Below are 25415 nucleotides of genomic sequence, written 5' to 3' on the forward strand. Positions count from 1 at the left end.
CAAGAGTTGTGTGACAAACAAAAAACTTCTGGTCAGCGGTAGTCCTGTGGGTGGAAACCGCTTGTTGATGAGAGGTCGAAGGAGAATGGCAAGAATCGTGCAAGCTAACAGCGGGGCCACAAACAGGCAAATAACCTTGCAGTACAACAGGGATGTGCAGAATGGCATCTCTTGTTGGTCCTTGTCACGCCTGGGCTATTGCAGCAGATGACCATGCCGGGTTCCACTCCTATCAGCTAAAAACAAGAGGAAACTGCTCCAGTGGGCACGCGATCACCAACAGTAGACAATTGAGGAGTGGAAAAACATTGCCTGGTCCGATAAATCCTGGTTCCTGTTGCGTCATGCTGATGACAGAGTAAGGATTTGGCGTAAGCAGAATGAGTACATGGCCCCATCCTGCCTGCTGTCAATGGTACATGCTGCTGGTGTGGGAAATGTTTTCCTTGCACTCGTTAGGGCCCTTGATACCAATTGAGCAACATTTCCATGCCCCAAATATTTCTGGCTGTTCTCTGGGCAAAGAGGGTTCCAACCTGGTACTAGATGGGTGTACCTAATAAACTGCCCACTGAGTGTTTAGCGTTAACTTTACCAATATTCAAAACTTGTATACAGTTTGTGTGAAAGTCAGCTGCATACCCAACCAAGCTGCGAAAGATACAGGGGGAAAATTCCTATACTGAACAACAATATAAACGCAACATGCAACAATTATTAAGATTTTACAGAGTTACGGTTCATATAAGGAAATAAATCAATTGAAATAAATTAATTAGTCCCTAATCTATTGATTTCAAATGGCTGATGAGGGCAGCCGCCAATCAGAATACGTTTTTCCCGACAGAAATACTCCTCAGCATCCCCTCCACCCCTCAGATGATCCCGCAGGTGAAGCTGGATGTAGAGGTCCTGGGCTGGCGTGGTTACACGTGATTGTTAGGCCGGTTGGACGTACTGCCAAATTCTCTAAAACTACATGGCTTATGGTAGAAAAAATTAACATTTAAATTCTTTGGCAACAGCTCTGGTGGACATTCCTGCCAATTGCACGCTCCCTCAACTGGGGGCATCTGTGGGGTTGTGTGACACCCCACTGATGTGGCCTTTTATTGTCCCCAGGACAAGGTGCACCTGTGTAATGATCATGCTGCTTTTGTTTGTATTTATTTCTACATTTCATGGTATCCAATTGTTACTTTCTTGTCTCATCGCTACAACTCCCATACGGGCTCGGGAGAGACGAAGGTCGAAAGCCATGCGTCCTCCGAAACCCAACCAAGCCACACTGCTTCTTAACACAGCGCCCATCCAACCCGGAAGACAGCCGCACCAATGTGTCGGAGCCTAGCATCGCCCTAGACCACTGCGCCACGTAATGATCATGCTGTTTAATCAGTTTCTTGATATGCCACACCTGTCAGGTGGATGGATTATCGTGGCAAAGGATAAATGTTTACTAATAGGGATGTAAACAAATTTGTTCACAGCATTTGAGCGAAATAAGCTTTTTGTGCTTATGGAACATTTCTGCGATTTAAAAAAATATATATATATTTTATTTTTTCAGCTTATTAAACATGGGACCAACACTTTGCATTTATATTTTTGTTCAGTGTACATTTAATATCAATGCAAATGTATCTTTACTGTACCAAGCTTTCCGTCAAACTACCCTCGTCAGGGTGACCAAAACTTTGAACTTTGACCAAAATTGATCTCATCTGTATATTTTCCTAATTACAGCCAATGGCTACTAAGTACACAAGAATCAGTTTCAGTGTGCAGACAGAGAGCAATACATAATAATATCCCCAGGGACTATAGCATTCATGGCAATTTCATCCCAGCGCCAAACATTATTAAAAGTCAAGTTCCCACAGTTACCAGAGGAAAATCAGTCCAGCCAGACTGACACTCCTGTCAATAGTAGGCAGTGTTTCAGAATCACGTGCTGAAACTAATGAATCATAGGAATTAATGTAACTCTGGAGGTGACATAGCAATCCTTAGCCAATACCTTTTAACCAGACTCGTATTGTAGGGCTCAGAGTTTTTCCAGGTCGCTGCCCCTTATGACTACCTGGTATTAACAGAAAGTATAATTGCCTCCTGACAATACTTGCTCATAAACTTTATTTCACACATCATAGAATTACACGACTAGATAGCTGAATGAAGCTATTGAAGTCAGGTGTACTTGCTCAAGGGCACAACAGCAGTATACCCTACCCTGGACAATTTTATGGTCCACCCATTCCACCAACCACTCCCTAACTATCAGACAATAGTGGTAATACCATTACACTCCTTAGCGTCTGTATACTCATCTCATCTCTTGATATGTGGCCTGAAGGTGGAGTCCCTAAACATGACAAGTGTATTTAAGACACAATGCCCTGCCAAGCTTAACAATATGCCTCTCCCTTATGTGTCGACAGGCTTAAGGGGATACTGCGAGACTCTGGCATTTTAAGTGCAATGACTGGAAGTCGACAGGTACAGTAGTAAAGGTAGTTAGCAAACTACTGCTAACTTCCTTCAAACTGCACGCAGAGACATGAACATGTTATTCACAAGTTCATCTGGCTCTGGGTAAGTGGATAAATGCCAGAATCTTGCAGTATCCCTTTAAGTGGTAAAGTCTGCTCTAGTGTGGGAACATCTCCCCCAATTTAAACATCTGCCTGCCCTCTGTACACACATGAGACACACACACACACACACACACACACATGCGTGCTTGCATAACTACGGTTAATTATTGTGGTTAGATTTTACAGTTCAGAGAACTAGTTAGTTAACCAACCGCTTGACTTTTTTGTTTGTTACCTTTTTCAAATGCTCTGGTATTTTATCAACGAAGTATAGCTGTTGACGGCTTATTTGACTGTGACGTGAACTGAAAAATAATCCATGTGCACAATAGTACTGACTCCTTGTTGAGATTTTGTTTTCACAAAGTACATGACATTCAGGGTTCTCCTCTTCCCCCTTCACCATCACCTCATACTCTTGTATCCAACCACACATATCCTGTGGCATGTGTATTTGCATTTAAATTCGGTTAGCAGTCATGATAGAAGATGCCCACTGATCCATCCTCTCTCCCTCTGCATTCTCTTGCTAGAAAAGTGTGTACCAATGCACTCAAAAGAGATGTGTGTCCCTCCTGAGAATAAAGAGGCAATTGTGGATCATTCAGTAACATAATGTCTGTTCTTTCCTGTTTAGTTCTGTGTGTGGTTGTGTCTGGGGTGGTATTACCAGTCAGCTAGGATTGAGACTGTAACGCCGTGTTTCATGTGATATTGCAGCTGGGGATTTTAACAAAGCAAATTAAGGATAACGCTACTGGAGTTCTATCAACACATTACCTGTAGTACTCGCGCTTCAAAAACGCTCGACCATTGTTACTCTCCCTTCCGGGATGGCTACAAGGCCCTCCCCCACCCTCCCTTCTGCAAATCAGATCACGACTCCATTCTATGCCGAAGACACATTTGACCAGTTGGCTGGAGTGTTTGCGGACATATTCAATCTCTCCTTATCCCAGTCTGCTATCCCCACATGCTTCAAGATGTCCACAATTGTTCCTGTACCCAAGAAAGCAAAGGTAACTGAACTAAATGACTATCGCCCCGTAGCACTCACTTCTTTCATCATGAAGTGCTTTGAGAGGCTAGTTAACAATCATATCACCTCCACCTTACCTGCCACCCTAGACCCACTTCAATTTGCTTACTGCCCCAATAGGTCCACAGACGATGCATCACACTGCACACTGCCTTGTCCCATCTGGACAAGAGGGATACCTATGTAAGAATGCTATTCATTGACTACAGCTCAGAATTTAACACCATAGTACCCTCCAAGTTCATCATTAAGCTTGGGGCCCTGGGTCTGAAACTCGTCCTGTGCAACTGGGTCCTGGACTTCATTACGGGCCACCCCCCAGGTAGTGAAGGGAGGAAACCACACCTCCACTTCGCTGATCCTCAACACGGGCCCCACAAGGGTGAGTGCTCAGCCTCCTCCTGTACTCCCTGTTCACCCATGACTGCGTGGCCATGCATGCCTCCAACTCAATCAAGTTTGCAGACGACACAACAGTGGTAGACCTATTACCAACAATGGCGAGACAGCCTACAGGGAGGAGGTGAGGGCCCTGGCAGAATGGTGCCAGGAAAATAACCTCAACGTCAACTAAATGAAGGAGCTGATCGTGGACTTGCAGAGGAAGCACGCCCCTATCCACGTTGACGGAACTGCAGTGGAGTAGGTGAAAAGCTTCAAGTTCCTCGGCGTACACATCACTGTCTGAAATGGTCCACCCACAAAGACAGTGTGGTGAAGAAAGTGCAACAGCGCTTCTTCAACCTCAGGAGGCTGAAGAAATGCAGCTTGGCCCCTAAGATACTCATAAAACATTTACAGATACACAATAGAGAGCATCTTGTTGGGCTGCATCACCGCCTAATACGGCAACTGCACTGCCCTTCAACCGCAAGGCTCTCCAGAGGATGGTGCAGGCTGCCCAACGCATCACCGGGGGCACACTGCCTGACCTCCAGGACACCTACAGCACCCAATGTTACAGGAAGGTTCACCCCACTTTCATCCAGAAGGTGAGGTCAGTACAGGTGCATCAAAGCATGGACCGAGAGACTGAAACAGCTTGTATCTCAAGGCCATCAGACTGTTAAATAGCCATCACTAGCCGGCTACCACCCGGTTGATCAACCATGCACTAGTAATTACATGTACATAGACATGGAATCACTGGTCACTTTAATAAAGTTTAGATGCTGTTTTACACATTTCATATGTATATACATAATTCTAATGTATTTTAGTCAAAGCCACCCCCGACATTGCTCATCCTAATATTTCTTTATTCCATTCTTTAGATTTGTGACTTGTTAGATACTACTGGACTGTTGGAGCTAGGCACACAAGCATTTCGCTAAACCGCAATAACATCAATAACAGATGATGCCATCTCTATTGCACTCCACACTGCCCCTTTCCCACCTGTGTGAGAATGCTATTCATTGACTACAGCTCAGTGTTAAACACCATAGTGCCCTCAAAGTTCATCACCCAGCGTAGGACCCTGGGACTAAACACCTCCCTCTGCAACTGAATCCTGGAGTTCCTGACGGGCCACCCCCAGGTGGTAAGGTTAGGGAACAACACATCCGCCACGCTGATCCTCAACACGGGGGCCCCTCAGTGGTGGGTGCTCAGTCCCTTCCTGTACTCCCTGTTCACTCATGACTGCACGACCAGGCCCGACTCCAACACCATAATTCAGTTTTCCAATCGTACAATAGTGGTAGGCCTGATCACCGACAGCGACAAGACAGCCAATAGGGAGGAGGTCAAAGACCTGGCCATGTGGTGCCAGGACAAGAACCTCTCCATCAACGTGATCAGGACAAAGGAGATGATTGTGCTCTACAGGAAAAGGAGGACAGAGCACGCCCCTATTCTCATCGACAGGGCTTTAGTGGAGCAGGTTGAGAGCTTCAAGTTCCTTGGTGTCCACATCACCAACAAACTAACATGGTCCAAGCACACCAAGACAGTTGTGAAGAGTGCACGACAAATCCTATTCCCCCTCAGGAGACTGAAAAGATTTGGCATGGGTCCTCAAATTCTCAAAAGGTTCTACAGCAACACCATCAAGAGCACTGGTTGCATCACTGCCTGGTATGGCAACTGCTTGGCCTCCGACCACAAGGCACTACAGAAGGTAGTGCGTACGGCCCAGTACATCGCTGGGGCCAAGCTTCTTGCCATCTAGGACCTCTATACCAAGCTGTGTCAGAGGAAGGCCTTAAAAATTGTCAATGACTCCAGCCATCCTAGACATAGACTGTTCTCTCTGCTACTGCACGGCAAGCGGAACCGGAGCGCCAAGTCTAGGTCCAAGAGGCTTCGAAACAGCTTCTACCCCCAAGCCATAAAACTGAACATCTAATCAAATGGCTACCCAGGCGATTTGCATTGCCCCCGCGCCCCCTCTTTTACACTGCTGCTACTCTGTTATTATCTATGCATAGTCACTTTAATAACATATTACCTCGACTAACCGGTGCCCCCGCACATTGACTCTGTACCGGTACCAATGTACAGTCGTGGGCAAAAGTTTTGAGAATGACACAAATATTAATTTCCCCAAAGTTTCTACTTCAGTGTCTTTAGATATTTTCGTCAGATGTTACTATTGAATACTGAAGTTTAATTACAAGCATTTCACAAGTGTGAAAGGCTTTTATTGACAATTACATGAAGTTGATGCAAAGATTAAATATTTGCAGTGTTGACCCTTCGTTTTCAAGACCTCTGCAATCTGCCCTGGCATGCTGTCAATTAACTTCTGGGCCACATCCTGACTGATGGCAGCCCATTCTTGCATAATCAATGCTTGGAGTTTGTCAGAATTTGTGGGTTTTTGTTTGTCTTGCCCGCCTCTTGTGGTATGACCACAAGTTCTCAATGGGATTAAGGTCTGGGGAGTTTCCTGGCCATGGACCCAAAATATCGATGTTTTGTTCCCCGAGCCACTTAGTTATCACTTTTGCCTTATGATACTGGAAAAGGCATTGTTTGTCACCAAACTGTTCCTTGATGGTTGGTAGAAGTTGATCTTCTCTTGATGTGTTGGTACCATTCTTTATTCATGGCAGTGTTCTTAGTCAAAATTGTGAGTGAGCCCACTCCCTTGGCTGAGAAGCAACCCCACACATGAATGGTCTCAGGATGCTTTATTGTTGGCATGACACAGGACTGATGGTAAGCTCTCACCTTGTCTTCTCCGGACAAGTTGTTTTCCGGATGCTCTAAACAATCGGAAAGGGGATTCATCAGAGAAAATGACTTTACCCCAGTCCTCAGCAGTCCCAATCCCTGTACCTTTTGCAGAATATCAGTCTGTCCCTGATGTTTTTCCTGCTGAGAAGTGTCTTCTCTGCTGCCCTTCTTGACACCAGGCCATCCTCCAAAAGTCTTTGTCTCACTGTGCCTGCAGATGCACTGACACCTGCCTGCTGCCATTCCTGAGCAAGCTCTTTACTGGTGGTGCCCTGATCCCGCAGCTGAATCAACTTTAGGAGACGGTCCTGGCGCTTGCTGGACTTTTTGGGGCACCCTGAAGCCTTCTTCACCACAATTAAACCGCTCTCCTTGAAGTTCTTGATGATCAGACAAATGGTTGATTTTAGGTGCAATCTTACTGTTGGCAATATCCTTGCCTGTGAAGCCCTTTTTGTGCAAAGCAATGATGGCACGTGTTTCCTTCAGGTGAAAATGGTTGACATCGGAAGAACAATGATTCCAAGCACCACCCTCCTTTTGAAGCTTCCAGTCTGTTATTCAAACTCAATCAGCATGACAGAGTTATTTCCAGCCTTGTCCTCATCAACAGTCACGTGTGTTAACGAGATAATCACTGACATGTCAGCTAGTCCTTTTGTGGCAGGGTTGAAATGCAGTGGACATTTTTGGGGGGATTCAGTTCATTTGCATGACAAAGAGGGCCTTTGCAATTTTTTACTTTCATCTCTTATTCTTATTTTTTTTGTGGGAAATATAGTTATTTTTAATTGCATTGTTGGTTAAGGGCTTGTAAGTAAGCATTCCACTAAGGTCTACACCTTGTGACAAATACAATTTAATTTGAAAAATACGTGTATGTGACCAATAAACATAAGGACAGTGCTCATACTACTATGCCATGGAAGGGATGGGCAACTCCTCAGAAGCCTTGTGTGATTAAGACCTGGGATACCATGCCTTATATTATAATTGTTGATGAATGCTTTGCCATAAAATGAATCGTTTGGATGAAAACTATTAAATAAATGACTGGTTGATATTGGTGACAATGAAAACAATATTTTTTTCCAATGAAGTGTATTCTCTTGACAATTAACTTTGCCCTCCATTTTTCCTGCCCAGATGCGTCGACCACTGAGAGTTGCCAAGGCAGCGAGACTGGGGCTGGTGACGTGAGCGTGTGGTCGGGTGAGACAGCGATGGACGAGGACCTGGATTTGTCCCAGCAGATGATGACTGACTGCCACATCCTGTTGCCAGGAGCGGAGCTTCAGCTGGAGAATGAGGAGTACCTCATGAATATTAGCTCCCGCCTCCAGGCCGCCGTAGAGAAACTGCTGGTGGCCATCACAGAGACGACCAATCAGGTACGTCACAGCAAGGTTCACTTAGTAAGAGCGTGGTGTGCTCAGCACAAAGGTTGTGGACCACACAGAAAATGAATCTGTTCTATAATTTTGTATTATCTTTTTCAAGTTGATCGTCATTTAAAATGCTGCTGTTGATTAAAGCATTGTGGCACAAACTAAAGCCTCTGCTGTATCTAGCGGTAGGCTACATACTATAAATACACCATTCCGTGAACTGTGTGTGAGCGAAATACCAGTGCTATACAACGGTTGGAAATGGATTAATCACCTAAACATTCTCTTGTTGACAGTCCCGTATTGTTGCTTTTGAAGTTACAATGACATGGGCTACATGCGCTCTTTGTCAAATACATAAATTACATCCACTCACTGATAATACACTGTATTTTACACAATCATAACCCCCTGTAGTTTTTTAGTCTATTCACACATAGTCCCTTTAGAGATGAGATTGCAGAATCCTATTCACTATTAGATAGCCGGAGCTAGAATTATTTCACCACACAATAGGGCTGGTTCAATCCCAGCGGTTGCCTACAGATAAACGTGGATTTGCATAGAGCGTTGTCTCTCTTCCTCCCCCTAGCCTATTATAATCCAACTGGACTCCGATGACTCCTACCCCTCAGGCTACTGCATCGCAGTGCTAGAGGTGTCACTGTTGACCTGGGTTCGATCCCGGGCTGTATCATAACCGGCTGTGATCGGAAGTCCCATAGGGTGGCACGTAATTGGCTCAGCATCGTCCATGTTAGGGGAGGTTTTGACCAGGGTAGACAGTCATTGTAAATTAGAATTTGTTCTTAACTGACTTGCCTAGTTAAATAAAGGTTAAATAAAAACTAAAGACTACTACTACCCATTCACTGTGTGTGTGCCCTCTGCCAGCCTAGAGATACTTTATACATCATTAAAATGTGGTACAGTTTCTGCATCATACTACATCTTCTGTTCTGTTTGTCCTATATTCAAGCATTACTCATGGTGTAGTGGTTGTGCATGTAAAAATAGCTCAGAAGAGATTCAAGGAAATGCACTGACTTTTAAATATCCCTATGTGGCTAGTTGGGAGCATCTGTAAATTACACAATGTACAGTTGAAGTCAGAAGTTTACATACACCTTAGCCAAATACATTTAAACTCAGTTTTTCACAATTCCTGACATTTAATTCTAGTAAAACATCCCTGTTTTATGTCAGTTAGGATCACCAGTTTATTTTAAGAATGTGAAATGTCAGAATAATAGTAGAGAATGGTTTACAATACACTCAATTAGTATTTGGTAGCATTGCCTTTATACTGTTTAACTTGTGTCAAACGTGTCGTGTAGCCTTCCACAAGCGCCCATAATAAGTTGGGTGATTTTTGGCCCATTCCTCCTGACAGAGCTGGTGTAACAGAGTCAAGTTTGTAGGCCTCCTTTCTCGCACACGCTTTTTCAGTTCTGCCCACAAATGTTCAATATGATTGAGGTCAGGGCTTTGTGATGGCCACTACAATACCTTGACTTTGTTGTCCTTTAGCCATTTTGCCAACTTTGGAAGTATGTTTGGGATCATTGTCCATTTGGAAGATCCATTTGTGGCCAAGCTTAAACTTCCTGGCTAATGTCTTGAGATGGTCCTTCAATATATCCACAGAATTTTCCTCCTTCGTGATGCCATCTATTTTGTGAAGTGCACCAGTCCCTCTTGTAGCAAAGCACCGCCACAACATTATACTGACAACCCCGTGCTTCACTGATGGGATGGTGTTCTTCAAGCCTCCCCCTTTTCCCTCCAAACATAACGATGGTCATTATGGCCAAACAATTCCTTTTTTGTTTCATCAGACCAGAGGACATTTCTCCAAAAAGTACGATCTTTGTCCCCATGTGCAGTTACAAACCATAGTTTGGCTTTTGTTATGATGGTTTTGGAGCAGTGGCTTCTTCCTCGCTGAGCAGTATGACTGCTGCGTGTTCCCATGGTGTTTATAATGGCGTGCTATTGTTTGTACAGATGAACGTGGTACCTTCAGGCGTTTGGAAATTGCTCCCAAGGATGAACCAGACTTGCGGAGGTTTACATTTTTTTTTCTGACATCTTGTCTGATTTCTTTTGAATTTCCCATGAAGTCAAGCAAAGTGGCACTGAGTTTGAAGGTAGGCCTTGAAATACATCCACAGGTACACCTCCAATTGACTCAAATGATCTCAATTAGCCTAACAGAAGCTTCTAAAGCCATTACATAATTTTCTGGAATTTTCCAAGCTGTTTAAAGGCACAGTCAACTTCTGACCCACTGAAATTGTGATGCAGTGAAATAATCTGTCTGTAAACAATTGTTGGAAAAATGGCTTGTGTCATGCACAAAGTAGATGTCCCTAACCGACTGGCCAGAACTATATTTTAACAAGAAATTTGTGGAGTGGTTGAAAAACGAGTTTTAATTACTTCAACCTGTATGTAAACTTCCGACTTCAATTGTTCATGGGACAATGTAAAGATTCAAATAGCTCCAAATTTCCATAACTTAAAAGCCTTAAACCAACCAAGTTGGAGAAATTCATATACACTTTTTGAAAGCATTTAATGATAATGAAAAGGTGTGCAACATGAAAATATTCTCATTACATTGTGTAATTTGACGGTCACTAACTTGCCCCGGCAGAAGCTAATTGGCAAAATAATTTGGCTAACTCTTCCCATCTACGAACACACACAGTAGACACCCACACAATGATGTGTATAAACTCTGGATAGGTGGCAAAAAAGATTGTAAAAAAAAAAAAAAAATTTTAGAAGTTAATGAAATGCATTTCTTAATGTCTACCTTTTTGTTTTTGACACATTTCTTCTATTACTGACACTTTGATGCATATGTTTTAATTATATTATGTAAGCTAAACATACAAATGTAACATTTCTATTAAAATATAACATATTTTAGTGCTAATGTTAGTGCTAATGTTACTGTCCCCGCTACAACAAGCAATAGTTGTAATTTTGTTCTTGAAACATTTAATTGAAATACTGTAGAATTCCATTCATTCTTAGGAATGCTCCCACTGGAGAGTGCCACTGGAGAGTGCCAATATGGCCGACCGGTGCCTTCATAGCCCTTCAATGGCCAATACATAGTGTCAGCCAATCCAGTGTTTATATATACAGTACCAATCAAAAGTCTGGACACCTACTCATTCAAGGGTTTTTCTTTCCTTTTTACTATTTTCTACGTTGTAGAATAATAGGTGACAACCACATGAAGGTGGTTGAGAGAATGCCAAGTGTGCAAAGCTGTCATCAAGGCAAAGGGTGGCTACTTTGAAGAATCTCAATTATAAAATATTTTTTGATTTGTTTAACACTTTTTTGGTTAGTTCATGATCCTATGTGTGTACTATCATAGTTTTGTTGTCTTCACTATTGTTCTACAATGTAAAAAATAAAGAAAACCCCTTGAATGAGTCGGTGTGTCTGAACCTTTGACTGGAACTGTATATACAGTGCATTCGGAAAGTATTCGGGCCCCTTGACTGTTTCCTCATGCAAAGGTTGAACTTTGCATGCAACCTGTGTGTGAGAACTTCTATTGAAGCATGTTGTATGATATACGGTAGGCCTATTCCAATACACATGTAAAAGAGGTGATTGCATCTATCAGGCGTTTTAAAGACCTAACAAGCCACTTGTAACCTTATCGGTCTGTATAAAATAAAAAAAACTGAGTGTCTGTGTGTGGAGGTCAATGCAATATCTCTTGCTCCCTACCCCGGACAGCCCAATAAAAGTCACCGGTTTGTGTACTCTGAATCAGTGGGTGAGTGTAAAGTTGCCAACGGTCCAACCTTAAATCAATAAAAAGCCTATTTGGAATGTTGACCAGGGTATACTCGAATACATGTCAAACACTGTCACTTCAAACTGGGCATTACTGCCTAGTGATGGGAAGCTAAGCTCACAAGACCTAACGTTACTGGTTAATTTATAGGGATATTGGGGATTTGGGCAATGAAGCCCTTTATCTACTTCCCCAGAATCCGATGAACCTTTGGATACCATTTGTATGCCTCTGTGTTCAGTTTGAAGGAAGTTGCCAACTAGCATTGGTGCAATTGCCAACTAGCATTGGTGCAATTGCCAACTAGCATTGGTGCAATTGCCAACTAGCATTGGTGCAATTGCCAACTAGCATTGGTGCAATTGCCAACTAGCATTGGTGCAATTGCCAACTAGCGTTGGTGCAATTGCCAACTAGCATTGGCGGAATGACTGGAAGTCTATGGAAACACCTGGCATGCTAGTTAGTATTGGCTCACATTCTTCTGATCTTGTGTGAGGATAATGTTCTATACACTGATCTTTACAGGTAACCTACTGATCGTAACAGTTTGAGGGCTGATAGTTGTCTCCCGCTTCCCTTGAAAAACTAAATTCAAATGATCAGATTCATTCTGCCATTGAGAAAATTCAAAACAAACCGAGACATGATCTTTTTCAAGGACAGCCTCGCAAAAAGAAGCATTCTTGTGTTCTAACTACCCGCTATTCAAAGTGCTCTGAACAAATTAAGGGACTTGTTCACAAACATTCGCACATTCTAAGATCCGATGACCGTATCGGTAATGTGTTTTCTGACCCTCCCTTGGTCGTGTTCTTGCGGGTCAGAAATCTCAGAGATCAATTGGTAAACTCTGATTTACCACCCCAAGATATCCCTGCACAATGTATATTTGCGCCCCTACTTGATGAAAACTACAAATGTAATGGCTGTGCTCAATCCAATGGCACTTATAAATGTAGAGCCTTCAAACACCGCCAAACAGGGAAACCGATCCCAATCAAAAAGGTGTTATCATGTGCTCCACTAAGGCCGTTGTTAACCTTATAACTTGTCCTTGTGGTGTAAATTATATGGGTAAACAAATCGCAATTTAAAAGTATGAATCTCGGAGCATCGTAGCACCATTAGGTGCAAAAACTCGACTTATCCAGTTGCAGCCCTCTTTTTAGAAGCAAACCACTTCGTCCCTACATTATATCGGCATCGAACACGTCACCCTCCTTAGAAGAGGGGGTGACCTTGACAATTTATTGTTAATATGTGAGGCTGCCTGGATCTTTAATTTAAAGACACTTTCCCCCTTCGGGCTCAACATAGACTTTGATCTGAAACCATTCTTGTGATTATTGTGATTTTGCTATTGTAAATGTTTGTAGGCCTATGTTGCCAAATTGTATCTATGATCGTATGCTTTCCTTTCGTGTTTGTGGTATGTTATTTTATATCTGAGAATGAACCAATGATATCAGGCCACACCCGGCAATGATTACAGACACCTGTGTTTGTCCTTTGACACTATATAAACTAGTCACCCTGTAGTGTTTGTCATTTTACCCTGATGATGACAGCTTGTTTGTCGAAACGTAGGTTATTAAAATATTGCATCTGAGCTCCTAGAGTGTGTGGCTCTCCTAGAATTTCTCAAGTATTGGCTCACGAAACTTCCTCTTAACTTCCTTCATACTGGTCACAGATGCATAAAAAATGTATACGTGTTCATATGACTGGAGACAATCCCGAACTACCCATTTAATGGTTTCTTTCCTGACAGAATTGACTAATTAGTTCTTTGTGAGTGAATGTTCGTGGATCGTTGTTTCCTGTCTGTAGGGCCTGGTTGTGTGAATTATGCTTGATTGTAATGTGTTTTTCTGGAATGTTAAGTGTCTTGTCGGTTGGCTTTGGAAATAATTTGCTATAGCAGGTGTTGCTCACTTACCCTTGTATTATACATAGATCAGTGAGTGACATTTAAGGCCAACGTGTTGATTGTGTAATTCCATGACTGTTTTACGGTTCACTTGCTCGCGAGACCAGGGTGGCTACGGCGATATTTTTAGGAAACCTGTCTCTGTCAGTTCATCTGCACTGACGGAATATCAATCCTGTTTGACAAGCTCCTCCAAAAAGGATATGTGTGTGTGGGAGAGGGAGTGTGTGTATTTGCAAAGCTATACCTGCCCCATTAGCCCGGGGGGTTGAAATTACGCTAACTATTCCCTCCCCCTTTTCGCTGAACAATATCCTGCCCATGCTATCAATCCGGAAGTGAAGAGGGAGAGACTCTGCCTGCCTGCTGCAAAACACACTGGGAGAACAATTTAGACCACAACCTTCTTTTATGTCTGTTTCGAGAGGGATAGAGCGAGACCGAGATAGACATTGACATGTAGGCTGGTGTATAAGGAGAGACCGGGAGAGAGAGAGAGGGAGGGACATGGAACTAGAAAAGTGTGGTGACAGAGACTAGAGGGGGCTACAGGGATAGATCAAGAATGAGAGGGTGACCGAAAGAGGAGAGATACTGAAAGGAGAAGGGCAGCGAGAGCCCCACTGGATCGGGCGGCTTCAGAGTTAACACTTGGTTGGCTGCTCCATGTGTAAAGCAATTAAGGGGGGACCGGGAGGCTTCCCTTCCCTGCGGGTCGGTGTTGCGTTGCCGTGGCGGCATGGAATTGTTAATGAGCTTCCCAAGGGAGAAAGAGAGGGAGTGGGAGTGAGTGCTGCTGAGGGGCAAGGTCACGCTGTGCTCTGAGATAGTGAGCAAAACAGACAGAGAGAAAAGTCTGTCAGAGGTGCACAGGATATTAAAGCTAGGTCTTGCTTTATTTTACCCCCCTCAATCACTGCCAGGATTCAGGAATGCCTTTTTGTCCCAGGTACAATATGTGACTTTGGACTTTCTACCCCACAAAGGATTACTTTTCTCCTACACAAGGAGAAGCACTACCGGTATCTTTTCTTTTATGACTTGAAACTTTGTTTCAAGGGAGGACCTAGTTCTCAGTATTTACTTGGGACCTTTTATTGTCTCTTCAGCACGCTATGCGTGTGGTTCTGATTCTGAACTGAGACGCCAGTGTGTTTCCCCAAGGCTCTGTGCCTGGCAGCTCTGTAGAGACTGTTGTCTAGAGCCTGGCTACGTAGTCGGGACTCATCTGCCCTCTGCTGCTCTTTCCTCTTGGGCTCTCCCCCTGCTTTGCTAGTCTCAGCTGAAGACTCCATCCATCGCAGCAGGTGCACTGTAGATGCTGAAAGGATCACCGGCGAATTCATACAATCCGTGGAAATTTGTAGGTAAGGGAGGGCGCTACAAGGATACACTAGTTGGTAATTGAAAACCCTTAAATTGTCCACCACAATGGATTCCTACCGCTCGTACTGGAATTCGAGCCACCAGGCAATGTGGGTGGAAGGGGAAGATCAGGATGTGTACGAGGTGGAATCTCGTGTGCCCCTGCCCCGACCTTTCCCCCTCTCCAACGTCCTCAATGAGAAAAACTCTGTGGTGGTACAGACGCAAATCTCGCATGTCAACCACAGGACCAATGGTCACCTCCTTAAGGTGATCTCTAAGATCTCCCTGCCCACGCCACCCTATACAGTAAGTTTACGTTCAGCTGCTGACCTTCCATGTAACCTATATGGAACTGTATAACTAGTGAAGTAAATATGACTCAGTCTGGACAGTTACTCTTTCTCATTAATCTGAAAGTGTCTTTTATTTGGCTAACTTGATGTTCTAAACAGCAATTTTGGCCATTATTGTATACAGTTCATAACATGACCTACATACAACCCCTCCTATATAGGAGTCTACACTAGTGCGTTATACAGCGAACTTGCTTGACAGCAGTATTTTTTGACTGGGCAACTTATACAGTGAAAAACACAGTGAGTAGCCTATACAGTCCAAGATAGGGCGGCGCTCAATTGGCCCAGCGTCGTTCGGGGTAGGCCATCGTTGTCAGCTGACTTGCCTAGTTAAAATGAAGGTTACACATCTCCCTACTCTGCTTTCATCTGAGCAGGTAATCATGTGACGTGAGCAAAATATTACTCCAAGATTTTGGGGTGGCATGATTGCCTGACTACTTCCTGGTTGTCATAATGTTGCAGTATGTCTTTTGCTGCTGTGGAATTGTGGTGCTTATACACTACATGACCAAAAGTATGTGGACACCTGCTCGTCAAACATCTCATTCCAAAATCATGGGCATTAATATGGAGTTGGTCCCACCCTATGCTGCTATAACAGCATCTACTCTTCAGGGAAGGTTTTCCACTAGATGTTGGAACATGGCGGTGGGGACTTGCTTCCATTCAGCCACGAGCATTAGTGAGGTCGGGCACTGATGTTGGGAGATTAGGCCTGGCTCGCAGTCGGCATTCCAATTCATCCCAAAGGTGTTCGATGGGGTTGAGGTCAGGGCTCTGTGCAAGCCAGTCAAATTCTTCCACACCGATCTCTACAAACCATTTCTGTACGGACCTCACTTTGTGCATGGGGGCATTTCCTGGAACAGGACAGGGCCTTCCACAAACTGTTGCCACCAAGTTGGAAGCATTTAACTGTCTAGAATGTCAATGTATGCTGTAGCGTTAAGATTTCCCTGCACTGGAACGAAGGTGCCTAACCAGGGAAAAACAGCCTCAGACCATTATTCTTCCTACACCAAACTTTACAGTTGGCACAATGCATTGGTGCAGGTAGTGTTCTCCTGGAATCTGCCAAACCCAGATTCGTCTGTCGGACTGCCAGATGGTGAAGCATGATTCATCTCTCCAGAGAATGCGTTTCCACTGCTTCGGAGACAATCTTTACACAACTCCAGCTGATGCTTTGCATTGCGCATGGTGATCTTAGGCGTGTGTGCGGCTGCTCGGCTATGGAAACCCATTTCATGAAGCTCCAGACGAACAGTTATTGTGTTGATGTTGCTTCCAGTGGCAGTTTGGAACTCGGTAGTGATATTGCAACCGAAGACGGATGATTTTGGCAAGCTTCAGCACTCGTCGGTCCCTTTTCTGTGAGCTTGTGTGGTCTACCTCTTGTTGGTCCTAGACGTTTCCGATGTTGGTCCTAGACGTTTCCACTTCACAATAACAGCACTTACAGTTGACCGGGGCAGCTCTAGCAGGGCAGAAATTTGACAAACTGACTTGTTGGAAAGGTGGCATCCTATGACAATGCCACTCTGAAAGTCACTGAGCTCTTCAGTGAGGCCAATGTTTGTCTATGTAGATTGCATGGCTGTGTGATTGATTTTTATACAACTGCAGTGGCTAAAATTGCCGAAGCCACTAATTTGAAGGGGTGTCCACATACGTGTGTGTATATATTGTGCAAGTCAGTGGTTTATTGCAGAAGAGCAATTCCATGCTAATTCAGCCAGGATAGAAGGCTTTTGTGAACACGTCATTGTGCAACGTCTACTAGACCTGTCATCTGTTTTCAAAGTTAAAGGGCTAAGAATTAAATGACAGGTCATACATGTTGTTAGTTCCTTGATGAATGTCAAACTGGGGTGTAGGTTTACTAATTTTAGCTATGCAGGTTCTGTATGTGAGTATTTGAAGCGAGTGAGAAAATATTTACACTGTCATGATGTGCCACTGTACAACTCTGGACTTACCACTGAACTGTATACGGCTAACCTTCTCCACACCTCTTTGTGCATCGCCCTGTAGTTGTTTTTGGGATTCCCTATTCATTTAAGCATAGCCACACAGGCCGTGTGTGTTGTGAACCCTCTGTGTATCTTATGTGCTAGTGTAGTTTTGTTCCACCCATTATCCTTAAGTGGGCCTACTGCTTTGATTGATTGGTCCTCATTTTTGACTTTCACTTTGGACACTAACTGGAAACCATGACTGGTGATCATAAAATATTCCCATTATACCTACTGTCACAAGGCTCAGCATATTGTCCGTAGAGAGAGGTTATGTCCGTAAATGACAGCAGAGTATTCATTCATTCATGACATTGGATTTTATTTAATAATATGCCATGTGCCATTTTAGCAGATTATTTTATCCAAAGCAGTTTATAGTGCACTGAGTATAATACATTTGTTTGTACATGTGATCCCAGGAGCATTCGAACCCACAACCCTGGTGTTGCTAGTGCCACACTCTTACAAACTGAGTCAGTCTGTGTGGACAAACTTACTTTAAGGCTTTGTGTATCTCAATGTTTTATTCAGAATTATTCTCCACCTCAAGTATTTCCTCAAATGCTCTTTGATCACTAAAGTAATGGTCTTTGTCTCGCCACCTATCTTCCCAACCCTGATCAGCTGGAACATGCGCAGATCACCCAGACGGAGCTGATGCGCGAGTCCTTCCATCACAACCAGGAGATTGGCGATCTTCTGCGGCGGCAGGAGGATCTGCAGGAAAGGCTGGGGGAGGAGGGGCGTGCCCGTGAGCAGCTGGCCCTGGAGCTCCACAGGGCAGAGGGTGAGTGGGGGGGGGGGGTGTTTTTAAATTTGGGTGGGTGGGTGTGGAGGGCAGTGAAAGTGTGTGTCTGGGGTGTTTGTGGGGGATGGTGTGTTTTGGTGAGTCAGGTGGCTAGGGAATCTGTGGGTGAAAGGGAAAGTGAATATATGGAGATGGGGTGTGGGTGGGTGAGTTTGTTCAATCCCCAAAAGTCCCCTCAAGGATAGTAAAACAAGGAAAAACATCTGATACGTCTTCATTTGACATGCGACTCGCAGTAAAAAAAAAAAAAAAATACACACAGTCAAATGTAGCTGGCTCCACATTTGGTTTGCATTTGCTTTTTTCTTGACTCACACACAGGGTAGAAGGACATTCTCATTAACGGACTCGTACACAAACAAAACATCACCCAGATTTCACGTGACCTGCGGTATTAGCCTACATATTTCAACATGCATTTCAGGCGCTTAAAAGCTTTCGAAGATGCCTCCAACCCAAATGATGCCTTGTCTTCCTCCGTTGTGTTTGCTCTTCCATCCACGTATTCAAACATTGTTAATGTCAAGCCGAAATAATGCTCTCCTTTTGTCCTGTCTAATTCAGTGATGTGGTGTGGTGTGGAAAACTGGTTTCAATGAAGATGGAGGAACAGGCTTGCTTTTGCTTGAATTCTGAATAATGTTCCATTCTGGCAGAAACCATTAGCCAGGCTCTGAGGCCACTCAAGTCTCTCAGGGGGAGTTAGGATGTATTTCTGTATTATGTTTTGCAGAGGATAGGTTTACCGTAGAGCATTAGAGAGAGACGTAGGCCTATAGGAAATGTAATGGCATCGTGATGCCATTGTGGACATTTGTAGCAAGAGGGGTGTGTTGATACAATTCTGAGCAAAGATGACCTATTTGGTAAGAGAGTGTTGGCCTTTTATAAAATTGTCTTTAATGCAAGAAAGGTGACGTGTGTGTGTGTGTGTGTGTGTGTGTGTGTGTGTGTGTGTGTGTGTGGCAGGGTCAGCACTGTGGTTAGTTTGTTTTGCAGCTTGATTGATGGTGTTCTGTTTGCACCTAATTGTACTCAATCGGTTTCCATGAGACAGAGACAACAGATTCTCTCATGAGACTAGGAAAGGAAAGGGGATACCTAGTCAGTTGCACAACTGAATGCATTCAACCGAAATGTGTCTTCTGCGTTCAACCCAACCCCTCTGAATCAGAGGTGCAGGGGGCTGCCTTAATCAACATCCACGTCATTGGCGCCCGGGGAGCAGTTGTAGTTGGGGGTTGACTGCCTTGCTCAAGGGCAGAATGCCAGATGTTTCCACCCTCCACCACTGGCTCTGGGATTTGAACCTGTGATTTTTAGGTTACTGGCCCAACACTCTTAACTGCTAGGCTACCTGCCGCCCCTAGAGCCTTGTGCTTTTCATTCTTAAGGGATTCCATCCCAAAGGTGAGAAAATTAGATTTGATCAGTCAAGGAAATAAGTGCTAAAAACGTGTTGGCTCACTATTTAAAAAGAAGATGGAAAACAAGTTATAGAATGACAAATAGCTGAGTTTTGGCGCCGGTACAGACGACTAGCGCTAGCTAACGCTACCTAGCAACAAAACAAATCATTATAATTTGAGTCAAAGTAATATATATGGTCCAAAATAATATTGCGAAATGTGTGCTGATGACACCCCGCCCCCCATTACTATCCAGAGGGCAAAACTGCCATTTCTAGTTGTAATGAGATCACGTCAACCAGTTTTGACTGTTGCTGTACCAGGTAGGAGGGTGAAGCCAGGAGGCCATCACAAGCTTCCAGTGTTAGGCTATATCAGACATAATCGGATATTATCAAGATGTGTACAGGCTTCATGACTGTGGCTTAATACAATGACACAATGCTTAAGACCGGAGCCATCTCATCAGTAGTCAAATATCACCTTTTATTTTTGTCAAGATTTATTATAAAATATAACTTCCTTGAGAGAGTGAATTGATGGTTGGTGGATTGATTCTGACAATCAACCTCTTATGACCATCGGAATGCAGATCCAAGAGTGCTGAGTTTCTGGTGAACGGCCAAGTTCTCATCTTGCCACGAGCAGCAGCATTCCAAGTTTCAGCGTATGAGTTAGTTATTATGAGTTATTGTTTGAACTACTCTGATGTGGTTTTAGTTCTGGTTGCTGACATGGAGCATAGTTACAAGTGATCAATTAATATACTGTTGTTGTGCTTGTAAAACTTGACAATTTAACACGCAAACAACATTTATAAAGATGACGCTAGCTAGGTTTCCATCCAATTGGCAACAGATTTGCATGCGAATATACATAAAAAACAATGCACATTTTCCCACCAGAGATGTTCCATCAAATTGAATTGTTGCGGATAAAAGGCTGTGCATGATGAGGTAGTGGGCATAAAAATAACTTTTACGGTTAAATTTCCATTTACCGAATTAAAAAAATAAGTGAGTTTCCACCATGGTTTTGTCACTAAAAATTTTGCATTTGTCTTGGCATGTAATAATCAGAACTTAAATAGTCATTGTAAGTAAGAATGTGGTCTTAAATGACTCGCCTGGATTAAGGTTCAATGAAAAAATATATATATATTTTGTTTTGTCAACATTTGTAAAGTTTACGGACAAATGTGTTGTTTCCATAAGGGCTGTTTATTCAATATGTACTTTACTCACATAAAAGGTTTGATGGAAACCTGGTTAGTGACAGCATTATGCAGAAGGCTTTCTTGGGAGTGGTCTCATCCACTGCAAATTATGAATTTTGGGAATGGTACTAAGGTACATTAATTTGTTGTGAAAATGTGTTTACCACTATAACGCGGGCTCGTATACTTTTGTAGTAATAACATCATTCACAAAGACACAAGGGTAGAGCCACCCATTCAAATGATTTGTTGAGTGTACGGTAAACAAAGAGATCAGAACGAGGCACAGCAAGCTTAACACACATCAGCACAACAATGTTCTTGGAAGAACATCAGACAGTCATCTATGATTAAGCGTATTCACTTCACCTATTTAGTCTAGCTGCTACATACTAGTACTAGATAGAGATTACTAATGAAAACCTATCAGATCTTTGGGAACATTGCTAGTGTGCAGTCATGTCTTCCAAACAGATTTATCATCAGCTGAATTTACATGCCGGTAGTGCATTTATCTAGTGACCTGTAACAAGGGTAATAATAGAATTTTTAAATGTGTTTGTTGGCAGCATAGCCCTCTATAGTACACTCTGTCAAGCAAAATGGGTCAGGACATTCTGCCTGTGTTTGTTTGTTTGTTTGTCTGAATATTTGTTTGCATTAGGGCTTGGCGATGATATCAAATTCATTTGATTAGTTCTAATTTGTGTTTTAGCGTCTTGTTCCAAATGCCTGTATTGCAAGAATTGAGGTTTAACTTTTTTTAACGTTTGTATTTTTGAGTGTGTATTTTTGGTCTCGTCTCTTTCACTCCTTCTGTGTTGTGTGCACTGTGCACCTTCCCACTCGCACACAGACACCCCTCCCCCGGTCACTCACAACAACAAGAGATTAAAGATCATTTCTTTCTCTGACAACAAGCAGGTTCAACTCGCTATTTGTAGTTGAGGTTTGGTCCGACATAGTCGGTCATATGTACACCGAAAAACATTGCGACATTTTACTGTATTAGAGGAGAACTTACCCTTAATAACAATATCCTTTTTAGGTGTCAACTCTAATGTTGAACAGTACAGACCCTACTTGGACAGGAGTATTAACATGATTGTGGAAAATTCATGCTCGGTTTCTGTCGCACGCAGTTGTCTAGTTTTTGTTTTATAAATGTGCAATGAGAGAATATTTTTCTTAGTTGAACATGTTTTTTAAAATAAATGATTAAACCATTATTTAACTAGGCAAGTCAGTTAAGAACAAATTCTTATTAAAGGCCTCCTGCGGGGATGGGTCTGGGATTAAAAAAGAAATACAAATATAGGACAAAACACACCTCACGACAAGAGACAACACTACATTGAGAGACCTAAAACAACAACACAACATGACAACATGGTAGCAGCACAAAACATGGTTCAAACATTGGGCACAGACAACCGCACAAAGAGCAACAAGGCAGAGACAAAAATACATCATGTGAAGCAGCCACAACTGTCAGTAAGTGTCCATGATTGAGCCTTTGAATGAAGAGATGGAGATAAAACGGTGCAGTTTGAGTGTTATTTGCAGCTCGTTCCAGTCACTAGCTGCAGCGAACTGAAAAGAGAAGCGACCCAGGGATGTGTGCGCTTTGGGGACCTTTAACAGAATGTGACTGGCAGAACGGGTGTTGTATGTGGAGGATGAGGGCTGCAGTAGGTGTCTCAGATAGATAAGGGGGAGTGAGGCCTAACCAGTGGATCTTGCGACGAGTATACAGAGATGGCCAGTTTACAGAGTAGTGTAGAGTGCAGTGATGTGTCCTATAAGGAGAATTGGTGCCAAATCTGATGTCCGAATGGTAAAGAGCATCTAGCTGCTCGAGAGCACCCTTATCTGCCGATCTATAAATTGTGTCTCTGTAATCTAGCATTGGTAGGATGGTCATCTGAATCAGGGTTAGTTTGGCAGCTGGGGTGAAAGAGGAGCGATTACAATAGAGGAAACCAAGTCTAGATTTTAACCTCAGCCTGCAGCTTTGATATGTGCTGAGAGAAGGACAGTGTACCGTCTAACCATACTCCCAAGTACTTGTATGAGGTGACTACCTCAAGCTCTAAACCCTCAGAGGTAGTAAACACACCAGTGGGGAGAGGGGCATTCTTCTTACCAAACCACATTACCTTTGTTTAGGAGGTGTTCACGTGTTCAGAACAAGGTTAAGGGCAGAGAAAGCTTGTTGGACACTAAGAAAGCTTTGTTGTAGAGCGTTTAACACAAAATCCTGGGAGGGGCCAGCTGAGTATAAGACTGTATCATCTGCATATAAATGGATGAGAGAGCTTTCTACTGCTTGAGCTATGTGGTTAATGTAAATTGAGAAGAGCGTGGGGCCAAGGATCGAGCCTGGTGGTACTCACTTGGTGACGGGCAGTGGCTGAAACAACAGATGTTCTTATCCAGGGAGGCAACTTGATTTCAACATTTAAACAGGCTATGTTGTTAAAACAGTTGGAGATGGACAGGAGGGTGTATTCATAACAATTCATCTGTTCTACTTTGTTAGCAAGCAAATAGATCTAAATTGGCTAGACTTTAAATATAAAGATTAGCTGGCTACTCACTTGCAGTTGGCTTACATTTAACATTTAAGTCATTTAGCAGACGCTCTTATCCAGAGCGACTTACAAATTGGTGCATTCACCTTATGACATCCAGTGGAACAGTAGTGCATCTAAATCTTTTAAGGGGGGTGAGAGGGATTACTTCATCCTATCCTAGGTATTCCTTAAAGAGGTGGGGTTTCAGGTGTCTCCGGAAGGTGGTGATTGACTCCGCTGTCCTGGCGTCGTGAGGGAGTTTGTTCCACCATTGGGGGGCCAGAGCAGCGAACAGTTTTGACTGGGCTGAGCGGGAACTGTACTTCCTCAGTGGTAGGGAGGCGAGCAGGCCAGAGGTGGATGAACGCAGTGCCCTTGTTTGGGTGTAGGGCCTGATCAGAGCCTGGAGGTACTGAGGTGCCGTTCCCCTCACAGCTCCGTAGGCAAGCACCATGGTCTTGTAGCGGATGCGAGCTTCAACTGGAAGCCAGTGGAGAGAGCGGAGGAGCGGGGTGACGTGAGAGAACTTGGGAAGGTTGAACACCAGACGGGCTGCGGCGTTCTGGATGAGTTGTAGGGTTTAATGGCACAGGCAGGAGCCCAGCCAACAGCGAGTTGCAGTAATCCAGACGTGAGATGACAAGTGCCTGGATTAGGACCTGCGCTGCTTCCTGTGTGAGGCAGGGTCGTACTCTGTGGATGTTGTAGACCATGAACCTACAGGAACGGGCCACCGCCTTGATGTTAGTTGAGAACGACAGGGTGTTGTCCAGGATCACGCCAAGGTTCTTAGCGCTCTGGGAGGAGGACACAATGGAGTTGTCAACCGTGATGGCGAGATCATGGAACGGGCAGTCCTTCCCCGGGAGGAAGAGCAGCTCCGTCTTGCCGAGGTTCAGCTTGAGGTGGTGATCCGTCATCCACACTGATATGTCTGCCAGACATGCAGAGATGCGATTCGCCACCTGGTCATCAGAAGGGGGAAAGGAGAAGATTAATTGTGTGTCGTCTGCATAGCAATGATAGGAGAGACCATGTGAGGTTATGACAGAGCCAAGTGACTTGGTGTATAGCGAGAATAGGAGAGGGCCTAGAACAGAGCCCTGGGGGACACCAGTGGTGAGAGCACGTGGTGTGGAGACGGATTCTCGCCACGCCACCTGGTAGGAGCGACCTGTCAGGTAGGACGCAATCCAAGCGTGGGCCGCGCCGGAGATGCCCAACTCGGAGAGGGTGGAGAGGAGGATCTGATGGTTCACAGTATCGAAGGCAGCCGATAGGTCTAGAAGGATGAGAGCAGAGGAGAGAGAGTTAGCTTTAGCAGTGTGGAGCGCCTCCGTGATACAGAGAAGAGCAGTCTCAGTTGAATGACTAGTCTTGAAACCTGACTGATTTGGATCAAGAAGGTCATTCAGAGAGAGATAGCGGGAGAGCTGGCCAAGGACGGCACGTTCAAGAGTTTTGGAGAGAAAAGAAAGAAGGGATACTGGTCTGTAGTTGTTGACATCGGAGGGATCGAGTGTAGGTTTTTCAGAAGGGGTGCAACTCTCGCTCTCTTGAAGACGGAAGGGACGTAGCCAGCGGTCAGGGATGAGTTGATGAGCGAGGTGAGGTAAGGGAGAAGGTCTCCGGAAATGGTCTGGAGAAGAGAGGAGGGGATAGGGTCAAGCGGGCAGGTTGTTGGGCGGCCGG

General features: G+C 44.0%; 1 protein-coding gene across 7 annotated transcripts in view; it reads left to right on the forward strand.

The window, feature by feature from the left end:
- LOC115128484 (A-kinase anchor protein 9-like) overlaps positions 1–25415 on the forward strand; it is a 138620-nt gene that overhangs the window by 71317 nt on the left and 41888 nt on the right. For all 7 annotated transcript variants that reach the window (XM_029658349.2, XM_029658347.2, XM_029658350.2 and 4 more), the window contains 2 exons: positions 7966–8210; positions 18339–18501. In XM_029658349.2, the coding sequence (XP_029514209.2) occupies positions 7966–8210; positions 18339–18501 (408 nt within the window). The remainder of the gene's footprint in view (positions 1–7965; positions 8211–18338; positions 18502–25415) is intronic.

This window comes from Oncorhynchus nerka, linkage group LG4 (assembly GCF_034236695.1).
Source record: "Oncorhynchus nerka isolate Pitt River linkage group LG4, Oner_Uvic_2.0, whole genome shotgun sequence".
NCBI lineage: Eukaryota > Metazoa > Chordata > Actinopteri > Salmoniformes > Salmonidae > Oncorhynchus > Oncorhynchus nerka.